Here is a 14,443-nt window from a genome sequence, read left to right as displayed (position 1 = left end):
CTGCCAACCTGGTGGGGTCCCAGTGAAGCGTCCACTCGGCCTTCTGCTTGCCTCTGGGGGTGGTGGACACATCAGTGCTGGGCCTGCTCCGAACCCGCAGGGCAAGTGGCCGGGACATCCCGACACCACTGCCGGCTGCCAGCATCCTGGGGAGGTGAGTCGTGTGTCCCAGGGCCGTGTGTCCCTCGCCACCACGATCCTCGGTCAGGACTTCCCCAGGAAGAATCCAGTGGCTGGAGAGATGCGGGGGTTAATGACGGTGCCACCGCGGTTTTAGACGGGCCTCGTCTGCACCGTGTTCTTGGCGTTCTCCGGCCAGCAGCAGCAGACGCCACCCGGTTGCCCTGGCCCGACGGCTCTCTGGCATCGCTGGCCTTGGCCCGTGGGGCAGCTGATTTATGGCCACTGCTATTTATGGGACAGCTGTGCTCGGGGCCTTTAGTGTCTGGCAGAGCTGGCAGGTACCAGTTTTTGAAGCGCTTGGGGGACATTTCACAGAAGAGGCGCGCTGGCCCCCGTGCCTGGCCACGTTTCTGGGCCCTGGCTGAAAATCCCGTGCAGCGGGGAGAGGATCCCAACAGGGTATTAATTTAACCTTCCAGCCATGTGCTTTTGCTAAAGATCATAAACTCTGAAAATTACCGGCCGAAATTTGGAATGGAGGTCGGCTGTTCGGGACATCACCCTCTTCTGAGCGGGAGAGACGTGGGTGCCCACCAGTGTCTCACTCCCACGTCTGGGCCTGTTTCCAGCGACCCCCGTGCCTCTCAAAGGCACAGGCCTGAGTTCACAGAGACCACTGGCTGAGCCCTGCCTCTGGGGCTCCCCACTGTCTGGCTTTGTCGTGGACTCGTCATCTGTGGATTTACCACATGCTTGAAGCTGGAACGGCAGGAAGGGGCAGTTCCTGAGGCCCAGCTGCCTCCGCAGAGTTGGTGGGGAGGCCATGGCCTGAGGCCGAAATGCGTCCCCTGGATGAAAATGACCCCAGCCCTGTAGTCTCCAGACAGTGGCTAGAGCCCCACCCTCCACAGGCACCGCCTCCTGCCGCCCCTTCAAAAAGGTGTTGCAGCCCACGGCCCAGATACTCGACTTTCTAATATAAAGTGAGGCCTGTAGGGTTTCCCAATCAACAGGAGGGTGCCTTCTCCTCTGCAGCCCCCCGACTTGTACAGGCAGTCCTGGGGCTCTGCCCCATCCGTGAACCCTCAGCTGAAGAGGACGGCCCCAGAGGCGGCCACATTCAGGTGGCTGGAGGCAGAGTCCTCCCTGCAGGAACTTCCCCCAGCGCTGCCAGGGTCTGTGCACCTCCTTCAGCCCCAACTCAGGAGAGCCTTCGGGGCTGAGAGCACGCAGACCCTCATGTGCCAGGCGTGAGCATTGTCTTCAGATGGGACCAAGTGGGCCTCACTGTTGTGACAACTGAATGTGACGTCTGGGGTGTAATTCCAGCGTGCCCTGGTTCTGGGGTGTAATTCCAGCCCTGACCTGGTTCCTGGGGTGTAATTCCAGCGTGACCCAGTTCCTGGGGTGTGATTCCAGCGTGACCCGGTTCCTGGGGTGTAATTCCAGCCCTGACCTGGTTCCTGGGGTGTAATTCCAGCGTGACCCGGTTCCGGGGGTGTAATTCCAGTGTGCTCTGGTTCTGGGGGTGTAATTCCAGCATGCCCTGGTTCCGGGGGTGTAATTCCAGCGTGCCCTAGTTCCGGGGGTGTAATTCCAGCGTGCCCTAGTTCCGGGGGTGTAATTCCAGCGTGACCCGGTTCCTGGGGTGTAATTCCAGCGTGCCCTGGTTCCGGGGGTGTAATTCCAGCCCTGACCTGGTTCCTGGGGTGTAATTCCAGCGTGCCCTGGTTCCGGGGGTGTAATTCCAGCGTGACCCAGTTCCGGGGGTGTAATTCCAGTGTGACCCGGTTCCGGGGGTGTAATTCCAGCGTGACCCGGTTCCGGGGGTGTAATTCCAGCGTGACCCGGTTCTGGGGGTGTAATTCCAGCGTGCCCTGGTTCTGGGGTGTAATTCCAGCATGACCTGGTTCCTGGGGTGTAATTCCAGCCCTGACCTGGTTCCTGGGGTGTAATTCCAGCGTGACCCAGTTCCTGGGGTGTGATTCCAGCGTGACCCGGTTCCTGGGGTGTAATTCCAGCCCTGACCTGGTTCCTGGGGTGTAATTCCAGCGTGCCCTAGTTCCGGGGGTGTAATTCCAGCATGACCCGGTTCCTGGGGTGTAATTCCAGCGTGCCCTGGTTCCGGGGGTGTAATTCCAGCGTGCCCTAGTTCCGGGGGTATAATTCCAGCATGCCCTGGTTCCAGGGTGTAATTCCAGCATGCCCTGGTTCCGGGGGTGTAATTCCAGCGTGCCCTGGTTCCGGGGGTGTAATTCCAGCGTGCCCTGGTTCCGGGGGTGTAATTCCAGCGTGACCCGGTTCCGGGGGTGTAATTCCAGCGTGCCCTGGTTCCGGGGTGTAATTCCAGCATGCCCCGGTTCCGGGGTGTAATTCCAGCGTGCCCCGGTTCCGGGGGTGTAATTCCAGCGTGCCCCGGTTCTGGGGTGTAATTCCAGCGTGCCCCGGTTCCGGGGGTGTAATTCCAGCGTGACCCGATTCCGGGGGTGTAATTCCAGCGTGACCCGGTTCCGGGGGTGTAATTCCAGCGTGACCCGGTTCTGGGGGTGTAATTCCAGCGTGTCCTGGTTCTGGGGTGTAATTCCAGCGTGCCCTGGTTCTGGGGGTGTAATTCCAGCGTGCCCTGGTTCTGGGGTGTAATTCCAGCGTGCCCTGGTTCTGGGGGTATAATTCCAGCGTGCCCTGGTTCTGGGGTGTAATTCCAGCGTGCCCTGGTTCTGGGGTGTAATTCCAGCGTGCCCTAGTTCCGGGGGTGTAATTCCAGCGTGACCCGGTTCCTGGGGTGTAATTCCAGCATGCCCTGGTTCCGGGGGTGTAATTCCAGCGTGACCCAGTTCTGGGGGTGTAATTCCAGCGTGACCCGGTTCCGGGGGTGTAATTCCAGCGTGACCCGGTTCCGGGGGTGTAATTCCAGCGTGCCCCGGTTCCGGGGGTGTAATTCCAGCGTGCCCCGGTTCCGGGGGTGTAATTCCAGCGTGCCCCGGTTCCGGGGGTGTAATTCCAGCGTGCCCCGGTTCCGGGGGTGTGATTCCAGCGTGACCCGGTTCCGGGGGTGTGATTCCAGCGTGACCCGGTTCCGGGGGTGTGATTCCAGCGTGACCCGGTTCCGGGGGTGTGATTCCAGCGTGACCCGGTTCCGGGGGTGTGATTCCAGCGTGACCCGGTTCTGGGGGTGTGATTCCAGCGTGCCCTGGTTCTGGGGTGTAATTCCAGCGTGCCCTGGTTCCGGGGGTGTAATTCCAGCGTGCCCTGGTTCTGGGGTGTAATTCCAGCGTGCCCTGGTTCTGGGGTGTGATTCCAGCGTGAACCAGTGGCGATTGTAGGGCGGAGTGGCTGACGAGACTGGGGGAGCGCACCTGTTCCCCCTCCCCTGCCCTGGGCACCACTGTGGAAGCAGCCCCTGGCCTCGTCCTCCAAGCTTGACAGCTCAGACCGCACTCCCCACTTTCTCTGTGGCTGGACTTGCCCCGGGCCAAAGGCTGGGGACGCCTGGGCTATGGAGCCCCAGGACGGCCTGGCAGGACCCTCAGCAGAGTGTGGCTTTATGGGCCCTGGTCAGTGAGCTGCAGGCTGTGTCCTGGGAAGGCCTTGTAATCACGATTACCCTGTGATTTTCTTCCTGGCTCCTGGACGTCAGCACCTCCTGGTCACCCACCCCATCTAAAACCTCAGCCTCCCTACTCAGTGTGCAGGGCGGACAGTTTAAACCTGGACCTCCCTACTCAGTGTGCAGGGCGGACAGTTTAAACCTCGGCCTCCCTACTCAGTGTGCAGGGCGGACAGTTTAAACCTGGGCCTCCCTACTCATTGTGCAGGGCGGACAGTTTAAACCTCGGCCTCCCTACTCAGTGTGCAGGGCGGACAGTTTAAACCTCGGCCTCCCTACTCAGTGTGCAGGGCGGACAGTTTAAACCTCGGCCTCCCTACGCAGTGTGCAGGGCGGATGATAGAAAGATTTGAATGAGTGAATGAAAGTAGGGACTTGAAAAGTCAGCACAAAAGCAACAAAATGCAGCAACTCCACTGGGAATCCCTGGGTGGAAAGCTCTGGTTGACTTCCTCCGGACTCAGAGGCTGGTGAGATTCTACAGTCGGGAACGGCCCACATGGGTCAGTTCCTGTGATGCCTCCAGTGTGGCGGGAAGGTGCCTTGGCCACACAGATGACTCGGCCCTGTGCTCACGACCACCGGGACCTGTGGTGGGGGCTGCAGGGGAGGCTGCACGTAGCACAGGTGCTCCCGTATCGCGAGCTGCTGGAAAACACAGTTTCCGTCGGTCGCAGCTGCTGGTGGACTCGTCGGCACCCAGCTGTGGTGGGGAGCAGCTGCATGGACTCGCAGGCTCAAGCCTGGGGCTAAATATTTGCTTTCAAATTGGAGATGCTTTTATTTACTGCAGGAGGCTGCCGGACCCTCTGTGGCGGCGAGTGTTGGCACCGGGAGCCTGTGTGCCGGTTTTAGGGGCCACTCATAGGCCCTAGGTGGTGATGGGAGGGGAGTTTCCCTCCCTGTGGCTGACTCTGCTGCCAAACAGAATCCACACAGCATTCGCCCTGAGCAGCGCCACGCATCTGTTAGGAATTTGCGTGCACCATTGCGAGGGCTTTAGAGCCACTGCGCTGTCTGATGTCTCCTCTAAGTAGCACGAGAGACCTAAGACCAGCAGGAAAACAGCAACCGCAGGAATGCCGGCCGGGACCGCCTCGCTGCTCCCGCTGACTGCAGGCCTGCCTGCTTTCTTCCCGACACCCCTGCAGAAGCAGGCACAAAGGCTGGGGTGGGCGCAGGCCGGGAGCCGGTGTTGGCTCTGGCCCAGGCCTGGCGGAGCGGCCTTGGGGACCTGGTGCCCGACCTGTAGGCTCCTCCCCACAGCCCTAGACTTCTAGGGAGGGCTGGGTGGGAGAAAGCTCTAGAAACTCAGGAGCCCCCTGTTTTGTCCAAGGCTGCCAGGTCACAGCCTCCGCACAGCCCATCGCTTTAGAAGGGGAATCAGGAGGACCGTGGAGGCGGTCCAGCCTCCACGACAGTGTTTTCGTTTTGCAGTGACAGACGGCTTCTCTCCTGGAGCAGTCATTCCCCTTTGCAGTTGGATTTTTACTGACTCCTGAAAGCCGTCTTGTTGTGTATTCGAGTTTACCAAATGTGCAGACATTTATCAAACCGAGTGTTGGGAGCAGAAATGCCGTCGTGCGTCCAAGTTGAAATTTTCGCTTTGATTCCTGCGAATCCACAGGCCCCTGGGTCCAGGGCTCCCACCGCAGTTTGCAAGTGGACTTTCATAGCACGTTAGTGCTGCAGGAGAGTCCAAGGAAAACAGTCCTCGCCAGTATTAGAACCAGCTGCGACTCTCGGCCGATGACTCACACGTTTTTTTTCCTAATGGGGTGAGAGAACCAGGCAGGAGACACAGGGACCCAGTCAGGGCCCTGTCGGTTTTGCGGAGGGCGTCCCAGCCACAAGCCTGCCTGATCATACTCATCTGCAAATCTGCAACTGGTGTTTATTTAACTTCTCTTTTCCTTCTCACAGTTCCAATGATAAAAACAGAACCCACGGATGATTATGAGCCTGCTCCAAACTGTGGGCCGGTGAGCCAGGGGTTAAGTCCTCTCCCAAGACCATACTACAGCCAGCAGCTCGCAATGCCACCTGACCCCAGCTCCTGCCTCGTGGCCGGCTTCCCGCCCTGTCCGCAGAGAAGCACCCTGATGCCAGCAGCCGCCGGTGCGAGCCCCAAGCTCCACGACCTTTCTCCCGCCGCCTACACCAAGGGCGTCGCCAGCCCGGGCCACTGCCACCTCGGACTCCCGCAGCCGGCCGGAGAGGCCCCCGCCGTCCAGGACGTGCCCAGGCCAGTGGCCTCGCACCCCAGCTCGCCCGGGCAGCCGCCCCCGGCCCTGCTGCCGCAGCAGGTGAGTGTGCCTCCAAGCAGTAGCTGCCCCCCTGGTCTCGAACACTCACTCTGCCCCAGCAGCCCCTCTCCTCCACTCCCGCCCGCCGCCCAAGAGCTGACCTGCCTGCAGCCCTGCAGCCCAGCGTGCCCGCCCGCCACGGGCCGCCCGCAGCACCCGCCGCCCACGGTCCGCAGGGATGAGTCTCCGGCCGCCCGGCCACGGCTGCTGCCAGAGGCGTATGAGGACGGTAGTCCTAATTTGGCCCCTATTCCTGTAACGGTCAAGCAAGAGCCTGAAGAGTTGGACCAGTTGTACCTGGATGATGGTGAGTGCCCGTGGCCATGCAGATGTGGTCTCGGCCCGGCGCGGCGGCGTGAGCTCACGGAGGGGCCGGGTGCGTGCTGCATGTGTGGCACGTGTGGAAGTGCACCGAGGCCCTGGGCTGGGTGTGGGGTGCGACCTCCTGATATAAAGTGCCCCCGTGTGGTGCCATGGCGTCAGCGCCAGCTGGGGTGCCCACCATGAGATCTGCTCCAGTGATCACGTGTGGGGCCCCTGGCGGGTCCCGGGCTGCAGACCCTCCTACAAGACTGTCCCGGGGTCTAAGGCTCACGTTGGGTGCCCAGGTTTGCTTCTGCAGCTGAACATGGAGCCACGAGGCTCAGGCTCAAAGCCCTGACCTGGGGGGGGACCGGCGTGCGCGGTCGGGGCATTCTGGGTGCTGCCTGAGTCCTGTGAACGGCTTGTAGACAACAGCTTAGCTGAAGTGATGAGCACATTACCCTGTGCGGTTCTGTAAACACTTCTAAATGCTGCGGCATCCTTGCCAGGAGCTCGGGGGACGGCCGTGACACCGGGGGCCCTAGACTGTGCCTTCAGGCCCCAGGTGCAGGGTCTTCCCCATCCAGCCCCCGGGCTCGCACAGTGCGGAGACGCTCCCAACACCGCGCACCCGGGCTTGTTTGGGAAGGAAGTGGCCTCACGTCTGTAGCCAGGCGGGTGGTGTGGGGAGCCCTGAGCGCTCAGGCCTTTCTGTGAGGAGTGGTGACCGAAGGCGCTGTGGCATTCTTGGCGAGTGTTTACATCTCAAGGCACAGCCCAACTTCCTTGCGCTGTGATCAGGGACGCGCCCACGGCTGTGGGGACCATGCGTTAGAGGGCGGTTCAGCCCATGTTTTCTGGCCCACTCCCTGCCCCGTGGTTTGGGGTCCAGGTGAGCCTCGGCCTTCTGGGGAGGGGGCGGCATCAGCCCCTCCTGACCTGGGGGCAGGGACTCCCGGGCGTCGGGGGCTCAGTTTCCATCTGCTGGGAAGGGAGTGAGGCCTCCCTGCTGTTTCTGATGGAAGGCTACAAGCTTTTTGGGGAGAATGCATGCAAATATTTTAGCCCCCAAAGCATGAAGCTCTTCAGTCCGCAGCCCTGGTGTGTGTGTGAGCTTGCGGTAGTGTGTTCCATGGAGCCTGGAGCCCTGGTGTGTGTGTGTGTGTGTGTGTGTGTGTGTGTGTGTACTGAGCTTGCGGTAGTGTGTTCCACGGAGCCTGGAGTCCTGGTGTGTGGAGGGGTGTGTGTGTGTGTGTGAGCTTGCAGTAGTGTGTTCCATGGAACCCGCAGCCCTGGGGTGTGTGTGTGTGTGTGTGTGTTGAGCTTGCGGTCGTGTGTTCCATGGAGCCCGAGCCCTCATCATCTGTTTTTGCGGGAGTGTGTCCCATCAGATCAGGAGGCTGCTGCCTCCCTGGGGCTGTCCCTCGGAGCCACACACTGGAGGCCCGTGGCTGCCCCCAGCCACTCTCTGGAGGTTTATGATGACTGTGGGGCGGGGCCAGGACAATGTTCCGTGTCCTGTGCAGATGTCGTTCTGAAGTTCTGTCTGACCTGCCTGCTGTCCTCCTTGTCCCCCGCGAGGTCAGCTGGGGCTCCGCGTGGGGCCTGTGTCCCTGCTCTGCTGCCTCCTGGGCACAGATGGACTCTACCTTCCTCCCCAGCCCCTGTGCAAGGTGGACGCTGGCATCCGTGCCTCCAGCCCCTCACCCCTGCTTTGTCTTACGTGGTGCCACATGGTCCCGAGGTGGCTGGGAGATGCTGAGAAGTTCTCTTCCCACCCGCCACGCCTTGTCCCAGCTGTGACCCACCGGCCCTGGGCTTCCACGTCTGGGCAGTTCCCACAGGCCCAGGTGGGAAGCAGGTCTCGTTTCTGTTTCTGCTGCCCTGGGGTTCACGTGTGGCTTTATGGCGAGGGGAGAGTTTGGGGTGGGACTTGGGGTGGGGGAGCCAGGGAAGTGCTGGGGACTGGGACGTGTTCTGCGTCAACACAGCAGGCGGGGGACTGTTGACCCGCATGGTGCTCAGGCGAAATCATCCCTTACCCAACCCGTGACTGCCAAGGCCTCACCAGGTCGCCCGGGCCCCTCTGGCCTTGGTCCTAGAGGTCAAAGCTAAGTGAGCCAGGCCTCACCTTGGGGCTGGTGGGCCACAGAGGGTGGGCTGCTGTGTTGCTGCGTGCACAGGCTGGAGCTGCGTGGGGTGTGGGTGTGACCCCGCCCTGGCCTACCTGACCGTGGGTGGAAATGGAGGGGTCGTGACCGGGCAGGGGTTGCACGGACGACTCCCTGATACGTGGAAGGGCTGAGGCCAGAGTGCATCTGCTGTGCAGCTGGGCCTGGCCTGCAGCTCCTCTGAGGGTGCCCGATGCCACATTCCCGTTGGGGCCTCTCCTGACCGCCAGTGACCCTGGAGCCCAAGATTCGCCAGCTTAAAGCAGTCGCTCACACCCCTTTTAAGAAAGTCTCTGTCCCAGAGTCCTGCCGTCGGGACACTTGAGGACAACCTCTCCCCGCAGGGTGAGCTCAGTTCCCAGCAGGCCTCTCTCCCCATGTTCCCCGCTCTGTTGCCGTGGTGATCATCCCCAAACTCGGATCTAACGGGTCACATCCTGTTCAAAAGACCCAGGGGTTTCTGTGTTGCCAGAGCAGAGATGGCCTTGGAGTCTGGCTCCAGCCTCCCACCACCCCAGCCCACGAACCACAGTCATCTCGTACATGCACGTCTCATCAGGCTCAAGGCCGGTCCTGGGACCTTGAGTACAGGCCCCGAGCGCCCTGTCCCCGAGCAGCCCTGCACGTTGTTCTGGGCACAATTTATGAGTCCTGTGTTCATTCTGTTTCCATAACCCGGGACCAGCCACACACAAGCTTTCGGGGTCAGCCTATGGCGCTAGGCGGTGCTACTTTGGGCGTCAGGGTTGGGATGGAGGTTGAGATACCTGTGCAGACACCTCCCTATGATGTGGCAAATGTGTGCAGGTAACGTCGTCCATTTCATCTCCACCTGTGAGGTCCCTTCAGGCCCAGCCAGGACCACAGCAGTTAAGGCTTTGGGCTGCTGGAAGCAGTGTCAGCCGTGGCCTGATCTACCCCTCGGGCAGACAGCCCCTCTCAGTCCTTCACAGGCGGGCGGGCGGGCAGGGCACGTGGCAGAAGTAGTCCACAGGCAGGCGGGGCGCGTGGCAGAGGAAGTCCACAGGCGGGCGGGGCACGTGGCAGAGGAAGTCCACAGGCGGGCGGGGCACGTGGCAGAAGAAGTCCACAGGCGGGCGGGGCGCGTGGCAGAAGAAGTCCACAGGCGGGCGGGGTGCGTGGCAGAGGAAGTTCTGCTCACAGTGTATATGAAGGGGAGGGGAGGGGAGAGTCCTGGGGGCCGAGGGGGTGCAGGCGGGTGGTCCCTGGTGCAGGCCTGACATTGCTGCCGCCCTGGGAGACAGGCACCAGGCCGTGGGCTCCAGGTTCCTCCTGAGCACCCAGGGGTAGGTCCACCCACTCTAGACACCTGCCCCTCCCCAGTGAGAAGAGCAGATTCAAATGTTTATTGCTCTGTCGGAGCCGAGTGGATGGAGCCTTCACTGGGAATGACACGGGCCGAGCTGTTTCCCGTGTTCTGAGTGGACGGGGCTGTGGACAGGGCACTTCCTGTCCTTGTGAGAAGATGGCTGGAGCGTCCCCCCAAGATGGCCGGGAAGGGTCCCAGGTCAAGGTTGAGTCTGGGTCGGTCACTCCCCTGTAGATGACCTCCGGCTTGCCCTCGGTCCCTGGAACCTGGAACCCACACCCCAGGTTCACAAACACCGTGACATAAACGAGGTCAGGGCCCAGGTTGTGTCGGGAAAGCCTCACGCAGGGCGAAGACCTGAATTGCGAGGTGAAACCCTGAGTCCCCTAGACCCCAGCAAGCTCCACGGAAATGCAGGGGTCCACGTAGGGGCCATCTCAATGGGGACAGTGGGAGAGGGAGGCAGGCTGGGGTGAATGTGGGTAGTGCTGGTTTAGTATTAATATATATTTTGTCTAATTTCACGTCCCCTAAAAGAATCAGGCACCGCAGCAGCCACCCTGGGGCTTAGTCACTGGCTTAGAAAGTGGGCAAGCGTGACCTGGAGTTGGGGGGCAGAGAAGGGTGGGGAGCACAGGGCCCCCCGACCAAGGGATGATCTCAGGACCTGGAGAAGGAGCAGAGACGGGAGACAGGAACAACCACGAACCCAGGTCAAAAGTCGGTGCCGTGCGTGCCAGGTGTCCTCAGCAGGTAGAAATTGTCTCTGTCTTTGTTCGTTTACACAACAGGGAGAGAGTGAAAAGCTGGGGTTGGAGCAAACAGGAGAGAAATAAGACTGTGTGGTGGGGGCAAGACTTGGACACCTCTGACTATCTGTAAATGGGCCTGTGGGACCGAAGGCAGGGGACCTCCTGGCCAGCCCCGAGCCTGTGGCAGGACGTGGGCATGGCAGGTGCCAGAAGCCGGGTCCACGTCTCCAGCCTCCCTGGCTTCCCTTCTGCGTTCCGCCGGCCTCGCCGCCGCCTCCAGAGCCAACAGCCTGGCATGGGGCGCCGATTGAGTCTCCAGCCCTCTGCGAACCAAGCCGTGGTGGATCGCAGAGCTGTGTGCAGGGCTTAGAAAGCGGGGGGACAGGCCAGCGCCTGGGATGTCCTCGTGGGGCCGGGGACCCAGCCCTGGCCCCTGGGCGCCCAGCCATGGTTGAGAGGCTTCCCTCTGCCTGACCAGAATCAGAGCTGTGGGTCCGTGAACTGAGTCACTTCAGGGTTTTGCTGCTTCACGTGAACAGCTGTGCAGAGGAACCAGGTGCAATCCAGGCTCCTCACACACCGAGACGCTGAGGAGGGCCTGCGCCTCAGGATGTAGAAAGAACTTATTCTGTGTGTACAGGTTTTGCGTTTGTTTTGTTTGGGTTTTGATTTTGTTTAAATAATAGAATAGTGTCCAGTTGCAGAGTCTGGGTGGGGGGGTCCACAGTGTCCTCATTTGCATCCCTGAGGGGTTCATAACAGACCCTCCTCCGTGGCAGCCTCTGCTTGGCCGCAGGAACCTGAAGGTCATGCACAGCCCACGTCCTGTGTGTCTCAAGGAATTCAAGCCTCAAAATGAAAAATTAAGCTGGGCGTAGTGGCTCACACCTGTAATCCCAGCACTTTGGGAGACCGAGATGGGTGGATCACCTGAGGTCAGGAGTTCAAGACCAGCCTTGTCAACATGGTAGAACCCCGTCTCTACTAAAAATACACAAATTAGCTGGGTGTGGTGGTGCACACCTGTAATCCCGGCTACTTGGGAGACTGAGGCAGGAGAATCACTCAAACCCGGGAGATGGAGGTTGCAGTGAGCTGAGATCTCGTCATTGCACTCCAGCCTGGGTGACAGAGCGAGACACTATTAGAAAAAAAAAAAAAAAAGGCCAGGCGTGGTGGCTCACACCTGTAATCCCAGCACTTTGGGAGGCCGAGGCAGGCGGATCACAAGGTCAGGAGATCGAGACCATCCTGGCGAACACAGTGAAACCCCATCTCTACTAAAAATACAAATAATTAGCCGGGCGTGGTGGCGGGCTCCTGTAGTCCCAGCTACTCAGGAGGCTGAGGCAGGAGAATGGCGTGAACCCGGGAGGTGGAGGTTGCAGTGAGCTGAGATCGCGCCGCTGTACTCCAGCCTGGACAACAGAGCAAGACTTTGTCTCAAAAAAAAAAAAAAAAGAAAAGAAAAGAAAATGAATCCAACTTTTTTTTATAAATATATATAGGATTTCTTTGTTTTCCAGTCCTTTCTACTCACAAGTTCTGTTTCAGAAGTGCTTGACCGTAAATAAATTCCAATAATGAGGTCGTCTTTGTGTCTTCCCAAGATTGAGGTTTCCCCTCAGACTTCTCAAGCACAGCCAAGCCACAGAGCTTCATTTTTTAAACAGTAGTTTTCTGTATCTTGCATTATTTTAAATGTAGATTTGAAAAAATGCCACAGAGCTCTGTGTGGCTCCTTTTCCAATGTGATTTCCACGCGTTCCGCGTTGTGGAGAAGGGCCATGAGGAGGCTCCACGGGGAACGGACTCTCGGTGAAGTACACATTAGTGTGGGCAGCTCTGTGTCACACGCTGCAGCATTGAGAGCATCTGTGGGGCCCATCTTCTGAAACGGAGGAACTCGGGGCTCACTGTGGTGCCCACGGGTCTGCCGCTGAAGTGGGCACCCTCCCTCGAGCCTCGTGAGGGAAGCGGCCGTCCCTCGGCGTGGGGCTGGTCTGCCGCAGGCGCCTCCCTGTGTCACCTGGACGGCCCCACGGCCTCTGCCACAATCGGCCCTTTCAGTCCCTCAGAAGCACTTGGGTTTAAAAAGTCTCGATGTCATTAAAACAACAAGCAGGTAGACGAGGCGGCCGGAGCGTGTCTGCCGCAGTCTGGGCTGTGAACTGGCCCCTCACCTGCCCCTCCTCCTGAGCCCGAGCTGCTCCAGAGAGAACAAAAAGCTCTCCTCATGGAAAGTTTTACTAACCTGGCCCAGCGCCCAGGTCTGAGGCCTTCCCCGCGGCTGAGGATGATTGAAAGGGTCTGTGTGCCGCGATCAAACACGCAGCGTCGTTAACGTTGCAGACGTCGGCTACCGCGTGATGGATGGAGCAGTGAACTCAGCCGTGCAAATCATTCATTAGGGTCAGTGCCTGGTGCCTTGGGACTGCTGCGTGGGGGTTTCGAGGCATAAAAATCGCACCGCACACCCCCCAGAGATGGAGCCTGCTGTCAGCGGGGCGGGCCGGGCTGCGGAACAGGCTCTCCAGAGGCCACTGAAGAGGCAGCTCCCCAACGCCAGGAGCCTGTCCAGCCCCAGGCCCAGAGCTGCTTCCTCAGGGAGCCGACCCTGTGACGTGCCCAAGGTGAGGCAGCCACCAGAGGCCACATCCAAACCTGTGCGCCAGGCAGCGTGTGGTCCAAGGCACAGAGGTTGACTCACGTGTTTCAGTTCCTCTCTAGAAAACTTGCTCCCACCCGGTCTCAGCCAGCAAGCGCGAGGGATGGTGAGAAAGTTGAGAGCGGGCACACGCCCCCCATGAACCTGGTACGGCCAGGGGAAGGTGAGAGCGGGCACATACCCCCCATTAACCTGGTACGGCCGGGGGAAGGCGAGAGCGGGCACATGCCCCCCATTAACCTGGTACGGCCAGGGGAAGGCGAGAGCGGGCACATGCCCCCCATTAACCTGGTACGGCCGGGGGAAGGCGAGAGCGGGCACATGCCCCCCATTAACCTGGTACGGCCGGGGGAAGGTGAGAGCGGGCACACACCCCACATTACCCTGGCATGGCCGGGGGAGCACAGAGCCCATGGCTGGAGAACCCTGGGGCAGCTGCAGTGGCAAGTGTGCCCCTTTAGGAAATGGGGGCGAGGATGGTGCTGAGATGGGCACTGAACAAAGCTCTCTAAAAATGGGCTGCGTGGGCCGTGCTCACGCTGTGTGGGTGCTGCCACAGGTCTCCCGCCCTGGTGTGCAGGCTGTGAGGCCGCAGTGCCTCCGTCCTTCCCCGAGGTGGGCACGGGAGAGAAGAGAGGTGCACACTCCTGTGAGCTGCCCACAGGCTGCTCCTCAGGGCCTGTGAGGTTCTGGGCACTTTTTAAAATTGCCTGAAGATACTCACTGTGGACACAAAATGCTTTGAATTCTACACTGTTTAGAATGGAAATATCAGTCTACGGTCCAATTATGTATACTTGGAAGGGAAATTTGGTGGTATCATTTTCAGCTATTAACCTTCTGCCTTTGACTTCTTGGAAGTGGGTCTTAGCTTGTTTCGGCGTTAAGCGGAGAGCTGGCTGAGATCAGTAACCAGAGGGAGGGACATAGGGACGAGGTGGAAGGAAGCAAGAGGGAAGAGCTGGAAAGATTTCATGGAACTTGGGTGATGTGCGCTGTTTAGATCTATTTTGTGCCAAAGAAAATTCACGGCCAGTGGCAGCAAAGAGACCAAGCCCTGATGTTGAGCTGCGACTGCACGTCTTTGCGGCATGGGGCGTGTTTGCGACGTCTCTGTCATCTTGCTTAGGCAAGTCGTGAACAGTAGTAAGGCTTTTGCGAGTGTGCCGTGAACAGTAGTAAG

General features: G+C 59.9%; 1 protein-coding gene across 4 annotated transcripts in view; it reads left to right on the top strand.

The window, feature by feature from the left end:
* The window catches only part of NFATC1 (nuclear factor of activated T cells 1), a 129,649-nt gene that overhangs the window by 83,619 nt on the left and 31,587 nt on the right, over window positions 1-14,443 (top strand). For 2 of the 4 annotated variants that reach the window (XM_008013721.3, XM_008013722.3), the window contains exon 9: window positions 5,654-6,343. In XM_008013721.3, coding sequence (XP_008011912.3) covers window positions 5,654-6,343 — 690 coding nt within the window. The remainder of the gene's footprint in view (window positions 1-5,653; window positions 6,344-14,443) is intronic. The other 2 variants (XM_008013723.3, XM_008013724.3) reach the window with 1 other exon arrangement.

This window comes from Chlorocebus sabaeus, chromosome 18 (assembly GCF_047675955.1).
Source record: "Chlorocebus sabaeus isolate Y175 chromosome 18, mChlSab1.0.hap1, whole genome shotgun sequence".
Classification (NCBI taxonomy): domain Eukaryota; kingdom Metazoa; phylum Chordata; class Mammalia; order Primates; family Cercopithecidae; genus Chlorocebus; species Chlorocebus sabaeus.
Note: the sequence above shows the minus strand (reverse complement) of the source record. Positions and strands in the feature narration are given on the sequence as shown.